The sequence below is a fragment of the Prionailurus viverrinus genome, unplaced genomic scaffold (assembly GCF_022837055.1).
Source record: "Prionailurus viverrinus isolate Anna unplaced genomic scaffold, UM_Priviv_1.0 scaffold_38, whole genome shotgun sequence".
NCBI classification, from domain to species: domain Eukaryota; kingdom Metazoa; phylum Chordata; class Mammalia; order Carnivora; family Felidae; genus Prionailurus; species Prionailurus viverrinus.
The window spans coordinates 3,998,510-4,017,682 of NW_025927606.1; the positions used below are offsets into that span (position 1 = coordinate 3,998,510).

Genomic DNA, 19,173 nt, shown 5'->3' on the forward strand with positions numbered 1-19,173 from the left:
ACTGTCCCGGTCAGATTCTGACCCTCAGCCCCGACACCCCCAGGGCAGCAGAGGCTCCCCACTCTTGGACCACAGGTCCCACGAAGGTGGGGACCTGTTCTTTCATTTCCAGCCCCAGCCCAGGGGGTGCCTGGCACACAGCGTGTGCCCGGGAAACGCTTGCTGATGGCAGTGATTCATCACCAGATGCCTCGGGGCCTCGACATGGGCTCCTGGGGAGGAAGGCGGGGAGCGCTGTACCCCTCCTCCCCGGCCCTGGGGCAGCCGAGTGCCCCCGCCCCAGAGGGTCTGCACGGTCTGGGAGGGCGCTGCCTGCCCTGACCCCAAACCTTTCCGCCGGGTCCCCACCCACCCCCACCCCGAGAATTTGAACCCGGTGAACCCCTGGCAACCCCCGCTGCGGGACTGAGGGCGGGGTCTGGCCTCCCGCAGACCCCTCCTCGCCCGCGCCCCGCCCCTCCACGGCTCCCCATCCTCTGCCGGCCCGGCCCCCCCACCCCAGGCTTCGTCCCTTGCGCCGCCCCCTCCTCTGTCCCCCTTCCCCAGCCCCCCTCCCGCCGTCCCCGCGCGGTGGCGGCCGCCGGAGCCACGTGTGCGGGCGTGCAGGGAAGCGCGGCCACGCCTGGCCCGGCCATCATTCCCGACGCGGCGGCCCCTCGGTGCGCCCGGCCGGGTCTCCGAGCGCCGGGTCCGCGAGATGAGCGCCGGCTCGGAGCGCCGGGCGGCGGCGGCCCCCAGAGCGGTGCCCGCGCCCCGCGCCTCCAGGGTGGAGCTGCGGCTTAGCTGCCGCCACCTGCTGGACCGCGACCCGCTCACCAAGTCCGACCCCAGCGTGCTGCTGCTGCTGCGGTCCCAGAATCAGTGGGTGCAGGTAGGGGCGCCGGCGGGGCCGAGCCCAGCGGCGACTGGGGGCCTGGAGCTGCGGACGCGGAGACAGGAGGCGGTGGGCAGGGGACCGGGTCTAGAGAGGGGGTGTCCGGCACTTGGGGGGCGCTGGACCGGAAGCGACTGAGAGGACCCCCAGGTAGAGAGAGGGAGCACCCCAGTGCGGTTGCGAGCAGGTTCCCGTTTGGGGGGCTTGGGGACAAGAGTGAGGCACCCAGGCTTGAGGGTGCTGGCAGGGGGCTTTCCTAAGGGGCACAGAAGGGCCTGGGGGCTGCAGAAGTGAGTGGCGTGGCCTGAGTGATGACGTAGGGTGGGCCTGGGCTCGTGGGTCCCCCCGGCCTGCGGGGCACGCAGGAGGGACACTTATCTGCCAGGTCCTCACCCATCAGGCAGAGGCACCCAGACCGCAGACCAGGGAGCACCGAGGGCCGGCAAGGGCTGCGGGGTTAGTGGGAGCTGCTGACCGAGGCTGGGGCACTAGGGAGCCAGAGATTGATCTCTGGCCCACCTGGAGGGCAGCCAGTCGCCTGCTCTCCTGTAGGGTCCTGCGGACTCCAGCATGAGTGCCGAGCCCCGGGTGACCCAGCGCAGTGCACGTGGCCGGGCTGGGACAGCTGGGGTCTGGTTTGTGCTCCCCACAGACCCAGTTCTTCCTGTGATACCTTCTGGTCCTAGGGGTCACTGGGGTGCCTGTCCAGCCTGCTGGCCCTAGTCACCCCCAGCCCAGCCCTCCCCGTGTGCAGGTCGTGGCAACAGCTCAGGGCCCTGTGCGTTGTGCAAAGCGCTGTCTCAGTCACCACTCCTGTGTGTACATCACCTTGAAAGGCCAAGAAAGGCGGGTTGTGGGCTGGAGAGGTTGGGAGTTGAAGCCTCCCTGTGCTCTAGCGCGCCCCCTGGGGAGGACCTGGGTGGGGAAGCGGGCAGGACGTGGTGGAGGCAGACCCGTGGGGCCCCCACCTGTGAGGACACAGTGCTGGAGGCTCCAGGCGCCAGCTTCTGGGGACCTGCTTTTTGCTCCCCCGATGCCGTGACCTGGTCTCTTGTGGTCTCTGGACCACCAGCCTCCTGGGGCCGCAAAACCCTGCCCGTCTTCGACCTTGGAGGCAAAGGGCCTGCCCCAGCCCAGTGTCTTGGGGGGGGGGGACACTGGGGAGGATCTGTGACGAGGGGTGTCTGTGCCCTAGCCTCCCGTTAGTCTTTGTTTCTTGGCCTTGGCACTACTGGGTGCGGATGTCCCTGAGAAAGGATGGCCCACAAAGGCCCCCCATCTGAGAGCGTGGGAGTTTGTGGACACTGGAGGGACCCTCCCCAGGCTGGGCTGTGCTTTGGAGACAGAGAGGGGCCCAAGATGTAGGAGAGATATGGCACCCAGGGGGAGTCTCTGCCCCCCACCCCAGTCTCCCTGCCTGCCCAGCTGGGGAGAGATCTCCATTTTGGGTTTGTCCAGCCCAGGATTCTGATCCAACTCTGTTCCTGATTGGACTGCTTTTGCACGGGACCCTTCCCCTCTCCGAGCCTCAGTTTCCCCATCTGTGACGGGGGTGGAGCAGGCTGTGGTGGGCATGACATGAGAAAATGCAGAGACTGCAGCCTGTGGCTGGACAGGGGGGGGTCTTTATTTCAGGGAGGGAGGTGCCCCCCCCAGGGGTGGCCAGAAGCCGTGTGGGGTTTGGAGTCCTGAAGATTAGAGTGCAGGTTGGTGGGGGAGGGGGACTTCCCAGGGTACGGCCTGGAAGTGAGTCCTTCAGGAGCACTGAGGGCAGGTGAGCGGAGGCTGCGGGCCAGCGCCGGGCACAGGGCGCTAGGGAGAGGCGGGCGGGGGGGGGACCTACTCCTGTGGGGCCCCCACACTGGCTGCTTGCAGGTGGACAGAACGGAAGTGGTCCGGAGCAGCCTGCACCCTGTGTTCTCCAAGGTCTTCACGCTCGACTACTACTTTGAGGAGGTGCAGAAGCTGCGCTTTGAGGTCTATGACACCCGGGGACCCAGCGACCTTGGCTATCAGGACGATGACTTCCTTGGGGGCATGGAGTGCACCTTGGGGCAGGTGGGCCCCGTCCCCTCGGGAGGGAGGAGGGCAAGAGAGATCCCAGAGCGTGGAAAGTGCAGCTGGGCTAATGCTGAGGGCTGGGGGCGGGGTGTCGGGGTGGGGGGGGGGACAGCGGTGCTCCAGGCTCCTGGGAGGTCTCCCTCCCTCCGGGACAAGTATCCTGCTCTGCCCGTCTCCACAGTGACTTCCCTTAAAAATTCCTTATTAGTTTTAAAAATACGTAGTTTTGAGCTGGGTAACACATTCATGTAATTCAAAATTCAGGAAGAGTGAAAGGCAAGCCATGGGACGCGCACCCTCGCCTGTCCGCGAGTTCACACTCTCGCGTGAGAACGTGAGGGGGTATTTGTTCTCTGTGTGTATATACGTATATATTTTAACACAAAGTATGTACGCTATTACTGTTCTGCGCTTTCTTTGCTGCCGTGGCACGAGATCCCTTCCACCCTGTGACGTCAACGTGTCCCCACTCCGCCCTGCAGCCGGCCGGCCAGCCCGCTGGGGGCTGCTGTCACCAGAGGGACAGTTTGCAGTCCTCAGATGATGTCCCGTCCACTAGCTGTTCCGTTAGCCGCATGGCAAGAGTGCTTGCCAGCCACCACTGAGACAGCCTGGGCACCGGGCTGCGGGCCACACGCTTCGCTCTCAGCCTGTGATGGGAGATGCTTCCTTTTTACGGAGGCATGATTTCCATCCAGGAGAACGCGGAGACCTTAAGGGTTGATGTTGATGAGTTTAGGCACCTGTCTTCCTGCCCGTCGCCAGCTCACATCACCCTACAGACCCCTCCTCTCCAGCACGTCCCTGCTAGTTTTGCCTGTTCTAGAACTTCCTGTTCATGAATCACACAGTGTGTTCTCATTTGTGCCCGGTTTCTTGCACCCAGCGTGATGTCTGCATGACTCATCCCCATGGCCGTCTGCGTCGGAGCTGGTCTGGGGTGGGCCCCCTGTCATCCCATTTTATAGATGACAGCACGGATCACTGCACAGCAGCAGAGCGGGATTTGACACGTATGCACGGACTGTATGTACACACGGGCACGAGTGCGCGGACGCGTGTATGGATGCATGCACGGACACAGAGAAACATGTGTGAGCACACACGTCTCGGGACCGACTTGTAAACTGTAGACAGTGAAAAGGCCCATCGAGGCCGGCACGGCCCTCGGGGCAGCTGCAGTCAGTGGTCAAGGGTATGGACGGTGGCCCTGAACCCCAGTTGCATGACCTTGAGCAAGCCCCTGACCCCTGTCCGAACCTCCAAGCATCAGGCACCTCGGTGGGTGTTTGAGGGGACCAAGAAGAAAGAGCTTATTGACCATACACTGGTTCACACAGCAGCTTTCCCACTTCTCCTCATCGGAGAGCCCGTAGCAGTGCAGCCCGTAAGTGGGAGAACCTGGGGCCACACGGCCTCCCTCCCTTCACACCTTGCGGAGAGCTTTCCCACCCTTAGCCCGTTTTGACCTTCCGGCACGCAGGCAATGTTCCTGTGTGCTCGGAAGCCATTAGGTAGGCAGGAGCCGAGGCACGGGTGGCTGGGAATACGCCGTGTGCTGTGTGGACTTAGCTCACTTTGCACAGTCACCCCCGCTCCGGGAGCTGGCCGCAGGTGGGGCCAGGTGAGCGCTGATGAGCATCGGGGGTGCTGTCACCATGGCGACAGCGCGTGTTTCTGCGTTGGGCACTTTGGCAGCCGTGGGGCGGGGGGGGGGGGGGGGGGGGTGGGGCGCGGGCTGTCATCCTTGAGCTCTTCCACAGACCAGGGCGCCTACTGCCTCAGTGCTGCCCTCTGGTGAGCAGGTGCCCTGGCTGCATACAGCTGCCCTGTGTCAACTCTCGGCCCCAGTTAGGGGCTTGTAGCCAAATGAGGGCCAGGTGAAGGGGAGGGGGTGGCCCCGGTGGGCAGGGGCAGGGGGGAGCCCACGGGGAGGCCACACAGGGTGGTGGAGAGCCAGGTCGCACTCTTGCTCCCGACCCTTTGCCACATCCACAGCCGGGAGTCCAGCGTGGTGCCCAGGAACCCCCTCGGCCCCCTGCTGGCCGGGGGGCTGTTTGAAGCCCCTCGCTGCCCTTGGGGCAGGGACCGGGGACACCCCACACAGCCTCTCTGAGCTGCTGGGGAGCTGGGGCTGGGTGGGCGTTCCTGGCCCAGCATGTGGGGCTGTGGCCCCAGGCGGTGCCTCCTCACTGAGCCTGTCTCCCCTCCTGACACGAGGGCCAGGTCCGGGGTGGAGGGGTGGTGGCCACACGGAGGGATGTCAGGTGGCCGAGCGATTCAAGAGAGGGCGTGGGGCCCTGGGGCGTTGATTTGGAGGAGCTAGGCTGCCCAGGGAGACTGAGGGCCGGGTCGGCGTGCCCGGGGGGGACGGGAGCTGACCCCTCCCTGGCTGTTCTGACTTCCAGATTGTGGCCCAGAAGAAGGTGACCCGTGCCCTGCTGCTCAGGTTCGGCAGGAATGCCGGCAAGTCCACCATCACGGTGAGGCCGCCCGCCTTCCCGCCCAGCCCCTCCACCCCGCAGACCCCACCCCTTTCTCCTCGTGGCTCTCAGAGGCCTGCCCCGAAGACAGCTGGCGAGGCCCCGGGCCCCCTGGGGGCCTGTGGAGCTCAGAGCCACGGCTTTCCTCCCAGGTGACAGCTGAGGACATCTCCGGGAACAATGGCTACGTGGAGCTGTCCTTCCGGGCCAGGAAGCTGGACGACAAGGTGAGTGGAGGCTGCCCGCGTGGGCCCAGGGCACGTACCGCCGACGCCACGAGCCCCCCCCCCCCCCCTCCCAGCTTTGCCCTCCTGACGCCACAGACACAGGGCTGCTGAGTGAGGAGCACGCGGAGCCCGTGGGGCCGGCCACCCCTGTCACCATTGTTCCTGTGCCCTGGGCCCCTTCCTGCCACATCTGTAAGTGCTCATGCCTCCTGAGGCAGGGGCCCTCGTGGCCCCTGTTTAGTGACGGGGACACATGCTCAGGGTGGTCACCATCCGGACAGTGGAAGAACTGGCCGTGAGCTTGGCTCCGTCGGGTGCTCACACAGGGTGGGGGCCCAGAGCAGGGTCTCAGCTGGTAGAGGCCGTCCCCTGGGGGGGAGGAGCAGGGGCGGTGGGGGTGCCAGCTGGGGGTGTGCACACGTGGCTGGAGGGAGGCTGGGCCCGGGCCCGGGAGTTACAACAAAGCTGCTGGGGGGCCAGCGAAGGCTCTAGAGGGGAGGACAAGGCGTTGGATCATTCTGAGAGGCTCTTGGGAAGGGTCATGCCCTCATTTCCTAGCTAAGGAGATAGAGGCTCCAGGGGTGCAGCCTCTGTCCCCCCTCCAGGACCAAGCGCAGCCTCTGCCCCTCCTCCAGGACCTCTTCAGCAAGTCAGACCCCTTCCTGGAGCTATACCGGGTCAATGACGATGGGAGTGAGCAGCTGGTGTACCGGACCGAGGTGAGGGCTCCCTGCCCTGCACCTTGACATCCCCTGCAGAACTTTGGGGACGGGAATGAGAAGAGAGGGGCAGAAGCCAGCCCGTCTCCCCCCAACCCCGGGTCCTCCCAGCACCCCGACGGCTGCGGGGGCCTTCACCCCCAGCACCCAGCTCCTTGCATCAGGGAGCCAGCAGGCCAGGCCGTCTGCCACTAGAATTCACAACTGTGTTTTGTTGTCCCCGCCTACAGGTGAGATGGCATCTTAGTTACAGCAGTGAGAGAGCACTTCCTTTTTTTTTTAAGCATATTTATTTTGAGAGAGAGAGCGCGTGTGCACGTGCAAGCAGGGGAGAGGCAGAGGGAGGGAGAGAGAATCCCAAGCAGGCTCTGAGCTGTCAGCATCGAGCCCGACAAGGGCTCCATGTCAAGACCGTGACCTGAGCCAAAACCAAGAGTCAGGCGCTCAACAAACTAAGCCACCAGGTGCCCCAAGAACATTTGCTTGTGAGATAAATTAATTTGAGTAAAAAAAAGAGGCTATTTAAAGAAAAAGCTGGGGGTCCAGGGGTCCAGGAATGTGGCACAAGTTACGAAGGTGGTTCCTGAAGGACCGGGTTCAGAACCACAGGGGTCCTGGGCCCCCAGTCCTGCCTGGAACCTGAGCCGGCCCCCCCACCCCCGGCCCACAGGTGGTGAAGGACAACCTGAGCCCCGTGTGGGAGCCTTTCAAGGTGTCACTGAACACCCTCTGCAGCTGTGAGGAGACGCGGCCTCTGAAGGTGGGGGTGGCAGGAGGGGTGGCAGGTGGGGGGTGGCGGGGGGGTGGCAGGTGGGGGGTGGCAGGGGGGGTGGCAGGTGGGGGGTGGCAGGGGGGGTGGCAGGGGGGGTGGCAGGGGGGTTGGCAGGTGGGGAGTGGCAGGGGGGGTGGCAGGTAGGGGGTGGCAGGGGTGGTGGCGGGGGGGTGGCAGGTGGGGGGTAGCAGGGGGGGTGGCAGGTAGGGGGTGGCAGGGGGGGTGGCAGGGGGGGTGGCAGGTGGGTGGCAGGGGGGGTGGCAGGTGGGGGGTGGCAGGGGGCTGGCCTGGCTGCAGGGGAATGGAGACCTCCAGGTGGGGGGCCCAGAGGGGCCGGTGGCCTGAGGGGCCTGGGCTCCCCAGTGCCTCGTCTGGGATCACGACTCCCGCGGAAAGCACGACTTCATCGGGGAATTCTCCACCACCTTTGAGGAAATGCAGAAAGCCTTTGGGGAGGACCAGGTGAGCTGGGACCCCTCCCTGTCCGCCCCCCCAAACAGGGTGGAAACAGGGTGAAAGCGGGGCCCTGCCGCATCTGCTAAGGGATCGCTGGGAGGAGCCTCAAGAAGCAGGTAGGGCACCAGCCTGAGCTGAGTCGGCCCCAGAAATTGCTATTGTCGGCAAACCCCCGAGATCGAGGACCACGCCTGCCGGGTGGCCAGAGTAGGGACGACAGTCACTGTGTTACGGGCGGAAAAATGCTGTCCAGGGCTGGGGTTTTGAGGCCTCCCTGCCCCCTTGGAGCGGGGTTTGGGCACTGGCGCTCTGGGGTGGGGGTCTCTGTCTCTCCCTGTGCCCCAGGCCCAGTGGGACTGCGTGAATGCCAAGTACAGGCAGAAGAAGCGTAATTACAAGAACTCTGGGGTGGTCATCCTGGCAGACCTGAAGGTGAGCTGCGGCCCCTGCCCGCAGACGCCCCACTCACCCACAGTGGGGAGGGGGCTGGCTCCCGCCTAAACTCGACAGAGAGGCAACGGGGTACAGGCACACCCCTCCCTGCAGATCTCCCCGTTGTCAGATGGACGCCAGGGGTCTGATGGTCCCCAGTACGTGCGGGAGGGAAGTGGGAGGGATGGACGGGAAGGGGAGACAGAGGAGGGGAATGGGGGGGTGGGCTGCCCCAGGCAGAGAGCTGGGGGAGAAGGGCAGGTCCCCGGGGCTCCGGCCTCAGTTTCAGGGTGTGGGGCGTCCTGGGCGGGCCCTGCCGACCTCCCTGCCTGGAAGTCCTACAGGGTTCACTCTTTCCTGGACTACATCATGGGCGGCTGTCAGATTCACTTCACCGTGAGTGCACGGGCCCCTCCACACCAGCAGAGCCCGGGCGCCCTGCCCACCCTGGATGTAACTCGGAGCCTGGCCCGGGGCCCGGGGCGGATGTGCAGAAGTGGGTACAGTGAGGCCCCTGACCGGGCTCGGGGCCCTTCCCATGCGGATGAAGTGGGCAGTTGGGTCCCAGGAGCTGCCCGGGGTCACCCTCCACGAGAGCAGTGACAGGAAGACGTGTGTGGCAAGAATGCAGTGGCACCTGTGGCGGCCGGGGACAGCGCCAGAAGCCACGAGACCCAACGGCGGTGGCTCTGGTCCGGAGCTGTGGGTGTCAGTGGGGCGGGAGAGCCCGGCGTCCGTGCCTCTGTGCCGCCTCACCGCTCGCTCGTGGCTGCACGGGTCCGGGTCTTGCCACCCAGCGGCAGCCAGATTGGCCTGAGGGAAGCGTCCCGGCGGGGCCGCGTGGGGACCCCAGCCCGGGGCTTGAACTCACAGTCCCTGCCCAGGCAGAGCGGCAGCAGAGAAGAGATGCGCCTGGTCATGGCATGGGTCCCTTGCCAGCAGCCCGCCCCGCGCCCAGGGCACTTGGCTGCAGGTGCTCGGGGCTCTGTGTGACCACGCCCTGGGCCGTGGGCCGGTATCACCCGCGTGGTGCTTCTTGCCGCCTGGGGATCTGCGTAGACGGGGTTGGCAGGGTCCGGGCTTGCTGCTCAGCGCCAGTGCCCACTCTCCCCAGGGTGCCCTTTGCCCCAGCACAGAGCCCGGCCCGGGGACTGTCACCTCAGGAGTCTCCTCCGACGGGCCCCGGGAACTGCTCTAGTTTGCACCCCTCACCAGGCAGCTCCCCACGCCTCCTTCCCCCTGCCTGTCAGATGGGGGCTCTGGGTGCCTAGTCCCGCCCAGGTGGGAGAGGGGCCCCCGGCTCATGAGCCCGGGTCTCTGCAGGTGGCCATCGATTTCACAGCCTCCAACGGTGACCCGCGGAACAGCTGCTCTCTGCACTATATCAACCCTTTCCAGCCCAATGAGTACCTGCAGGCCCTGGTGGCCGTGGGAGAGATCTGCCAGGACTATGACAGGTGTGGTCCCTGTCCCCCCCCCCCCCACCACTGGCCTTGTTCCCAGGACTATGACAGGTGCGGCCCTGCCCCTACTGCCTTGTCCCCAGGATGATGACAGGTGTGGCCCCACACCCACTGTCCCGTCCCCAGGATTATGACAGGTGTGGTCCCTGTCCCCCCCCACCACTGGCCTTGTCCCCAGGACTATGACAGGTGCAGCCCTGCCCCTACTGCCCTATCCCCAGGGTGATGACAGGTGTGGCCCCACCCCCACTGTCCTGTCCCCAGGATAATGACAGGTGAAGCCCTGCCCTTACTGCCCTGTTCCCAGGATGATGACAGGTGTGGTCCCTGTCCCCTCCCCACTGGCCTTGTGCCCAGGATGATAACAGGTGCGGCCCTGGCCCCACTGCCCTGGCCCTAGGACGATGACAGGTGTGGCCCTGCCCCCACTGGCCCTGTCCCCAGGACTATGGCAGGTGTGGTCCCTGACCCTCCACTAGCCCTGTCCCCAGGACGATGACAGGTGTGGATCACCCCCCACTCACCCTGTCCCCAGGACTATGACAGGTACCGCCCTGCCCCCCCATCACCCTGTGCCCAGGACGATGACAGGTGCGGCCCCTACCCCCCACTTGCCCCTCGCCTCCCTGCCTCCCTGGACTCCAGCGCAGACTTGGGCCCGGAGGGTCATCATGACTCTACACTGACCAGAGGAACCTGCCTGAGGCTGGCAGTGTGTGGGCCACACACACACACACACACACACACACTCACGCAGGGGATCTGTGTCCCACTTTACAGACCAATAAACTGAGGCCATGGACGAACAGAAGGCTGTCGGGGTGGGTGGCAGACAGCGGAGGTCCCAAGTCAGGAGGCCAACGCTTCCCAGGGTCTGGTTGCCTCCCCAGGAGGTACCTGCTGCTCCCAGAGCAAAGACAGAGACGGAGGAGACGGCTCCACCCCTGCCTGGGTGTCTTCGCTGCTCAGTGCCTCAGTTTCCCCCATGCGGCTCGGAGCAGAGCCAGCCCCTCGGGAAAGTGTCAGCCTGGGCCTGGTCACCCAGGGGTGGATCAGAGCCTGGCTGTCCTGGTTCTGGTGAATGTCTCCCCAAAGCACCCCCGCCCCGCCCTCAGGGAAGTCAGGGGCCCCGTGTGAGACCATTGCTTCTTTTCCAGTGACAAGAGATTTTCTGCTCTGGGGTTTGGAGCACGGATCCCTCCCAAGTATGAGGTAGGGGAGCCTGGGGACCGGGACCGCACCCCCTTGCCTCTGCCGGGGGGCCCCCAGGGCCCTGCTGCTTCTCCCCAGCACAGGCTGTCCTGGGTCACTGCTGCCTCTGCCTCTCACTGCTGGGAACCGACTCCTGAGTGACAGTGGGCAGATTGCGGAGACCCTGCGCTTGCGGCCAGAGAGGCTGACCTTGGTCACCCAGCACTAGTGACCTCTGGAGAACGGAACACAAATTCCGTGTCTCTGTCAGGAGAAGGGGAATGAGTCTGGAATCTTCAGCCGCAAATAGCAGTTCACCTGGCTTAAGCCCGAAAACGTGGCGGGAGGGACTTCTTGGTCAATGCAACTCGAAGCCTGGGGCCTCCTGTCTGCCCTCTGACCCGGGGTACTCCCTCCGCGAGGCTCTTTCCACATGCTGGTCCCGGGGGCTGCAAACCTACCGCCCCCCGTAGGCGGGGGTGTGGGGGTCCTGAGGGGTCACCCAGCTGACAGTCCCTCTGTGCCCACCCAGGTGTCCCATGACTTTGCCATCAACTTCAACCCTGAGGACGATGAGTGTGAAGGTAAAGGGCACGAGGCAGGCCTGGGGCGGGGGGGGTGCGGCGTGCACCGGGCCGGACTCACCCTCCTTCCCCTGTAGGGATCCAGGGCGTGGTGGAGGCCTATCGGAACTGCCTGCCCAGGGTCCAGCTCTACGGCCCCACCAACGTGGCCCCTGTCATCTCCAAGGTGGCCCGCATGGCAGCGGCCGAGGAGAGCACTGGGGAGGCCTCCGTAGGTACCTGGGGCAGGTGGTGCGCTGGGGGCTGGGTGTTTTAGAAGGGGTGTGTGCCGTGGGGGGCCTGGGGCCAGGGGATGGTCTTCCCTCTTCCCCCTCCTTCCCTCCCTCCCCTTCTTCTCTCCCCCTCCTTCCCTCCTCCTCTCCCCCCTTTCTTCCCTCCCCCTCCTTCCCTCCCCCTCCTCTCCCCCCTCTTCCCTCCCTCCCCCTCCTTCTCTCTCCCCCTTCCCTCCCTCCCCCTCCTTCCCTCCCCCCTCTTCCTTCCTCCATTTCCCTCCCGCCTTCCTCCCACCTGGTTCCCCCTTCCCTTTCTCTCTCCCTGTGTGTATGCTACTATTGTTTTCTTTCCAAACCATTTGAGAGTTGGCTGCTGGCCTCCTGGTGCCTCCGCCCCCAGCAGCAGGGACATTCTGTGCACAACCGCAGCTCGGCTTCCAAGCCCAAGGCATTGAAACAGACCCCCTTCCCATGGCACGCCTTTCCCCATGTGTCCACATTTGCCTGTGGTCCCCGGACCTGCCCGGTGTCCCGGTCTCCTGACCTGCGTTGTTCCTCAGCCTTACCCTGACCACGTGACTTGCCCTTGTCCAGACTCCGGCTAGACTGTCTCTCATCCTGTGTTGGGGAAGCCCCACAGTTTACACTTTCTCTCCCAGGCACAGAGCCCCCAGAAGCCACAGTCTGCAGCCTCTTGTCCGGTTACCTCTTAGTGTTTTGGTGTGTATTTTCTACTGTCCCTGTATCCTCTTACATAATCGTAGCACAAATATCAATTTCAGGAAATGTAACTTAGCTACTGCACTTTTATCTAATCTATGGGATATGTTCCCATTTCATGAACTTCCCCGATTATAATTCCCTAGCACTACGTTTCTGGCACAGGATCCAGGCCGGAATCAAGGATAGCAGGCATCTTCCCATATTAGTTTGAAGCAAGTCCTAGATACATAGCTTCGTCTGCAAATATGGCTATGAATGCCCAAAAGAGAGATAAAACATAGCTACAATGCACTGTCTCCCCTGAAAGACAAGGTTGGTCCCCTAGGATGAAATACCTGGGTGGTATATGCACGCCCAGCTGGATAATTCACGTCCTGGTGGTTTTCACAGGCAGAGCAGGGTTAAAACGGCCCCTTGTGTGGTTGGTGGACCCCTCCCCTCCCCACTCTGCCCATCACCGGCTTCCCGTGCTGTGCAGCCGGCTTGTGTGTCCCGTAGGGTCTCCTGGTCTGGACTCTGCTGACCGTGTCCCTTGGTGGCATTCACCACATTCTTGTCGTCTGATTCCCGTGAACAGGACTCAGGCTTCCCCCGAGGTGACAGGAATGTCCCCAGGAGGCACTCACGTCTGCTTCTCCCCTCTGTCAGAGCCTGCATCTTAACCGAGATGCTTCACGGGGTTTTGTGGGCTGTTAGACCCCCTCTCAGAGCAGCGCTGATACTGTGCGTAGGCGCTAGGTGTGACCTGGGACCACCCGATTTTCTCCTCTCTTTCCGTCCCGAGGGAAAGCAGGGTCCCTTCTTTCCAAGGCAGATACAGCCTCCTGGGGCCGGGCCACAGCCACCCACTGCCCAGCCCTGGGAGGCCCCGAGCTCGGGGGCCTCAGAGCAAATCTGCCGTTCTGGTGGGGGGTGACGGAGCTCAGCGTTTGAGTAGCTGGCAAAGCTCGGGGCTGTGAGGTCTTAGGGGGCCCTGGACCGAGGCTGGGGGGCAGGAGGAGGGCGTGGGGGCTTTGCCGAGGAGGGGCCGCCTATGTGGGGCTGAGGGCTGGGCTGGGTCCTGCCGGGAGACTGCCGAGTACAAGGCCACTCGTCCCACGGGTCTGGGGCTCAGAGGGGGAGCGGGGATTGGGTGGCAGGGGCCCCCCGTGGGATTGCCCTTGGTCCTTCCCTCAAGTGGTGGTGTAGGGCCAGCGCCCACTGGGCCGGGTGGTTCTTTCTTCTCCTTTACGTTTTCTCTTGTCCGGATTTTTAGTAGTTCTGTTTTGTTTTTGTTTTGTTTTTTTAACAATGGAAATGGACTTTTATTTGAAACAAGACCCGGTCCGTCTGTGCAGATGCGCCCAGGGCACCGGGCCCAGCTGTACCAGAGTTGTCCTTTCTCAATTGTTCCTTGGGCCCCGGGCCACCTACAGGGTGTAGGAGGCCCCATCAGGTGGCTCCTTCTCCGGCCTCAGGCTTGGGTTCGGACCCAGGCTCCACCAGCTCAGCCCCTCCATCTGTAAGAGGCTGAGGCCGGGGGAGGGGGGGCTGGGAGATGAGAAGCATCGGGCACAGAGGGGGGCATGAGCTCAAGTTGTATTGTGACTGTGATTATCGCCTTTTCGCAAACAACAATCTCCGAAAAGCCTGAAAACCAGCAGCGAGGCATGCCTGCAGTGGCTTCCGGGTGGCTGGGGGAGGGGAGAGCTGGCTGGGGGACATGGGGTTGTCCCGGAGGGGGGGGGACACACCTGGCCCTGAAGGGCCCCCAGGCAACCCCCAAGGGCCTGAGGAAGGGGTGGGGGGTGGCCCGTGCCCACTCTGTCCCTGCGTCCCCAGCAATACTACATCCTGCTGGTCCTGACTGACGGAGTGGTGACCGACATGGCGGATGCCCGGGAGGCCATCGTGCGCGCCTCCCACCTGCCCATGTCCATCATCATCGTGGGGGTGGGCAACGCTGACTTCACGGATATGCAGACTCTGGACGGGGACGAGGGCATCCTGCGCTCCCCGAGGGGCGAGCCGGCGCTCCGCGACATCGTGCAGTTTGTTCCCTTCCGGGAGCTCAAGAGCGTGAGTGCTGGTGGGGGCGTCACAGGCCTGCCTTCCGGGGGGTGGGGGTCACAGGCCTGCCTTCCGGGGAGCTGCCAGGCTCCCAGGCCGCTCCCCCGCTCCTGTCGTGAGCAGGATTTCGGCCACTTTTGAGCAGCTAGAAACCTTCCTATTTTGAAAACATCAAGCCTACACATACGAGAGAGGGCGGCACGGTGGGCTCCCGGGAGGGCACCACACAGTTTCTAGCACTTTCAGACCCTTTGTGAGACAGACACACGAAGGAAGTTCATGGCAGTGGACACGCTCACGGGGCTTTACGGGACGGGGGATGGGTACAACCCACCTCCTTCCTGCCTCTGACTGTGTGCCTGGAGGGGTGGCAGGGCCCTGGGGGCACAGGGGCCCCACTCAGGACGGTGCCCGGAGCCCGTCTGAGGTCACCCCATGCCAGCGCTGTGCGCAGGGCAACCTCACACTCCGGGTGTCACAAAGGCTCGCCTGGCCACCAGGCGACTTACTGGTCGGCCGCTGGGGCAGATTCCACCACTGCTAGAGGGTGACGCTGGGGTTTGAGCAGCTCGGGGGCAAGAGGGTCTGGAGGGCCCCCAGCTGTGACGTAACCACGTTGTCCCCGCTCTGAAGGCGTCCCCGGCGGCTCTGGCCAAGTGCGTGCTGGCTGAGGTGCCCAGGCAGGTGGTAGAATACTTCAGCTACAGGGAGCTGCCTCCCAGAGGCCTCGGCACCCACACCCACGACGCTGGCCCCGAGAGGGCAGGGCAGCCAGGAGTGCGGCCAGTCTCTGTCTCAAGCACCCTTGGGGTGCCTTAGGCCCTCCCCCCCACACGTTCCAGAGCCCTCCTGTACCCCGCCCCAGGCCCACCTCTTACCCTCCTGTGACCCTGCTGCTGCCCAGATCAGCCTCTGGGGGCCCCCAAGGCTGAAGGATGAACAAATCCAGGCCCGGGGAACCCTGAAACAGGAGCCGAAGGTGTGGGGTGCGGGTGGTAGCCCCCCATGCCTGGCCCTGCCCCAGCCAGGCAGGTGTAGGGTCAGGGGGTGGGGAGGGTTCCCTGAGAGAGCAGGAGGAGGCCCCAGCAGCTCAGCCCAACGCGAAGGGAAGCTTATGGATCCGGGGGGGGGGGGGGGGGGGTTTCCTGCTTCGCATCTGGTTCTCACGAGGAGGGGCCCGCAGCCTGCATCCCAGCTGTGGGGGAGACCGGGGTGCCCCCAGAGCTCCTGACCGGTCAGATTCCTCTTTCTTCCTGCCTTCCTCCCCTGTTGCTTCCCCCAGCTCAGCACCCAGGCCTTGGGGTCCGCAGGTGGGGGCTCAGGCATAATAAAGTGTCATCTTGTCCTCGAAGTGCTTTGTGCCTTTACTGCCCCCTCCCAGCCCCCACCCCGGGACAGGGGGTCTCTAGACTCAGGTTCTCGAGGTCCTTCCCGGACGAGCCGCTCGGGAATGCCGGGAGGCAGTGCTGCCCCTCCCCCTGATCCACTGCCTGGAATCAGCCAGGCCCAGGTGGAGAGGGGCCGCCAGGCAGGAACCCAGGTGCCTTGAACTTGCAACTCAACTTTACAAGGACCTACTATGCGCTCCATGCTACACACTCTGTCAGAGAAGGAGCACCACCTGTCAAAGCCTCCGGGCCCTCCGGGGGTGGGCTTCCGATTGAGATTTCCCCTGGAATATCTTGTCTGGGGAAAAAAACAAAACAAAACTATCCTGACCCTGAATCTATTCTCTCCTACCCACTCACCCATTCTCCATCCCTCCGTCCATCCATCTACCTGTCCCCCCACACATCCACCCTTCTCACCCTCCATTTATCCACCAATCCATCCGTCTGTCCATCCATCGCTCCCTCCATCCCTCCATCCATCCATCCATCCACCTGTCCATCCGTCCATCTATCTATCCCCCCACACATCCACCCTTCTCGCCCTCATTTATCTACCAATCCATCCGTCCACCTGTCCATCCATCTGTCCATCCATCCATCCACCCACTCACTCTGGAGACCTATTTTTAGCTTCTGATTCATCTCCTGTTAGGGAGAGATAATAGGCTTTGCCATGGTAACTTAGCTACTGCTGAATTCCGGAAGGGACGATGTTGGTCTCTTTGGGGATGGAGAGGACACCGGAGAAACAGCCCCCTCCATCTACACTGGGAGACAGCAGGGCCATAGGGCGGGGGAGGCTGTGGGCCCCAAGACGGGAGGGCGTGTGAGCTGTGTCCTGACCCAGCCACCGAGTCCTGTTATGACTGGACTGTTTTAGTGGCAGAAAGCCTCAGACGGTTCAGGGCTGAGGCCAAGGGAAGTTGGTCGGTTCCGACCCCAGGGGGCACAAAATGCACAGAGAGCCAGCTAAGGAGAAGTGGAGGGGGTCTGCGCACAGCCCCAAGGCAGCAGGGGTGGGCAGTGGCTCTGGGCCAGTGGGCAGGGCAGTGGAGGAAGTGTGTCATCTTGCAGCTGATCCCTTAGCAGACATGTAGCCACTCCCAGAACAGGTGAGGTGGGGAGGGAGCGGAGGCGTGAGGCCCCGGCCTCTACCCTCCACCCTTCCCCTCTGCCCTTTCTTCTCCGGCCAACAGGAAGCAGGGAGCAGCTGGGGGCGGGCAGTGGGGGGGGGTGGGAGGCCTATGGAGGATCCCCTCCTGGACTGGAGGGAAGCAGGAGGCTGTGGGCGTGGGGCCTGGCCAGCGGGCAGGCTCAGCTGGGCACCTGTCGGAGGAGGTAGGGTCAGGACGGGGTCACCAGATCAGCCGACAGGATGCAGGGATTTTTACCAGTTAGAGCCCAACCTCCTCCTCGGCCTGAGCCGGCTAATGGGACTCGGTCCTGGGACTTTTGCTGACCTTTGGTTTTCCTTGAGTGGCTGAGCTGGTGGCATGGGAGCCAGGAACAGCTGGTGACCACTCTGCCACCTCGTGGGCTGGACCTACCTGGGGACAAAGCCGACACAAACGGGTGGGCCAGAGAAGTGGCCCTGTGAGCTCCCTCTCTACTGAGACAGCTGGAGCTGGGTTTCCATCGAGTTTCCACCCCAAGATTCCGGCCCAGAGAGATGGCAAATACGCCCACCGCACAGACGAGAAAAGCAGGGTCCAGAACAGTTAAGTGAGTTGCTCAGGGTCACGGTTAAGGACCCACCAGCTCCAGGCAATTCCAGGATTTGTGTCTTTCCACACGTCTTCCATCAAGGGATGTGAGATCCATCCAGACAGGCTTCCAGGGAGGGAACGTGGACCGAAATCCCGCCAGTGCCTTGCTCTTGGCTCATAACAGCACAGGCCTGGGTTTCCTCAGCCATCAGAACCAGAAAGTGTGCACGGGCCGGGGACCCCACGGCAGGAGCCACCCCGGGCCAGGCTTCCTTCAGAAATTGCCTCCAGGACACTTTTGGAACCGCCCCCTCGTCAGAGGAAGGACTTGGGATTTGCAGACAGAGTGGTTAGCTGCTTGGGCACTGGCCTCGAGTCGGACTGGACGCCCGGACAAGTTACCTCGTCATCTGTCACACGGGAGTGTGACGGCTCTAATTCCTTAGCAGCCCCTCCCACTGAGAGGTGGGGTGAGCGTCCCTTCTCCTGGCACCTGGGAAGCCTTGGGGTCCCATGTAACCCTCTAAGGCTTGGTCGTGAAAATGCCACATCCTGCTGCCTTGCTTAGTTGAGACACCGGTGCTTGGGACCCAGTTGCCAAGCTGCAAAGAAGCCCAAGCGGCCCCCGTGGCACCAAGGCCCCAGCCAACAGCACGCACGACTGGCTGGCCGTGTGCCGTGGGCTCCTCTAGCCTGGCTGAGACCCCCACTGCATCCACAGGGCAGGCTCTGAGCCAGAACCCCCCAGCCCATCCTCCCCTGTGTTCCGGAACCGCAGAAACGGTCTGAATGCATCCGTGCTTGTTGTTGTTCTAAGCCACCAAGTTTGGGTATCATCTGTTACGCGGCAGCAGGTAACTGACACACCCTCTTCACGTGGGGCTTGTGAGGACAGATGGGTGGCACACAGGCCTCGGAGCAAAATGCCTGTTCAGTAAACGAACAGCAGTTTTGCACAGGAGCTGGGCTTCTCTCTCTTGTTCTGGGGGACGATTGTGCCAAAGCCCATCTCTCTGATTATAAGCTTGCCCCTCCCCCAGAGAGCCCAGGCTGGGCCTCAGAGGCTAAGGACTCCGGGTCAGACTCCCCTACCCCAGGGCCCGCCCTCTGGGTCTCAGAACCGTGGGCTGGAGGGGGTGGGAACAGGGGCAGCTGGGCATCAAGGCTGTTCTTTCTTCCGCTGCTGAGGAGAAGCACAGGCCGGGACTGTAAGTGCTTGTAATTGGTGCGGGGGCGGCAGCCGGCTGCCAGACGTGGCACCCGGGCGCCGTGGGCGACACCGATTTCCTTGTTCCCCGCCCCTCCTCCCACTGCACTGACGCGTGCCCTGGGCAGGAGCCCCTGGAGCCCTTGCCTGGGGCCGGCCGCTTCCTCCCGTCAAGGCCTGCCACTACCACGGGGCCCCCGGGAAGGGGACATTCTACTGGCCCGGGTCCTCACCAGGTGGCCGCCTCTCGTGAGTGCCATTTCCCCGAAGGGGGCCAGGCTCAGACAAGTGAAGCCACTTGGCTCAGTAAGCACAGCTGAGGCCGTGGAGCGAGTCCCGAGCGGGGCCTTGGCGCTGGTTCTAAGGGGCCGGAGCCGCGGTCCCCGGCCGTTCGCTCGTGTGTGAGCGTGTGCATGTGGGGGGGGGGCATCTCTGTCCTCAGCTGCTTTAGCGAAGCGTCTTTCTGAGCCCCCAGCAGCACGCACGCTCGGGCCTCACACGGCCGCCCTTTCTCTGTGTCCCGAAGCCGGGTGGGGCCGGCCGGGCTGACGGCCACCGTGGGTCGCGGGAGCCCTGGTGCCCTACTCACCTCGGGCATTTCTTTTTCCCGCCGTCCCCCTGGT

The 19,173-nt window shown here is 63.7% G+C and overlaps 1 protein-coding gene across 16 annotated transcripts; it reads left to right on the plus strand.

Annotated features, from left to right (window-relative positions):
• Nucleotides 1–505: 505 nt before the first annotated feature.
• On the plus strand, nt 506–15,573 carry CPNE7 (copine 7). Of its 16 annotated transcripts, none has more exons than XM_047846333.1 (16): nt 506–871; nt 2,750–2,932; nt 5,344–5,418; nt 5,571–5,645; nt 6,281–6,364; nt 7,035–7,124; nt 7,500–7,598; nt 7,938–8,024; nt 8,369–8,520; nt 9,348–9,538; nt 10,645–10,699; nt 11,211–11,262; nt 11,340–11,473; nt 12,134–12,194; nt 14,019–14,255; nt 14,880–15,573. In XM_047846333.1, exons 1-16 carry the CDS (start codon nt 698–700, stop codon nt 15,063–15,065), a joined length of 1,935 nt encoding a protein of 644 aa, XP_047702289.1. In that variant the 5' UTR covers nt 506–697; the 3' UTR covers nt 15,066–15,573. The 16 variants fall into 16 exon arrangements, 15 of the variants coding, with proteins under 15 accessions (XP_047702289.1, XP_047702290.1, XP_047702291.1 ...); XM_047846334.1 differs by having other exon boundaries at nt 9,348–9,481; XR_007149543.1 differs by lacking the exon at nt 14,880–15,573 and having other exon boundaries at nt 11,340–11,477; nt 14,019–14,034.
• Nucleotides 15,574–19,173: the final 3,600 nt, after the last annotated feature.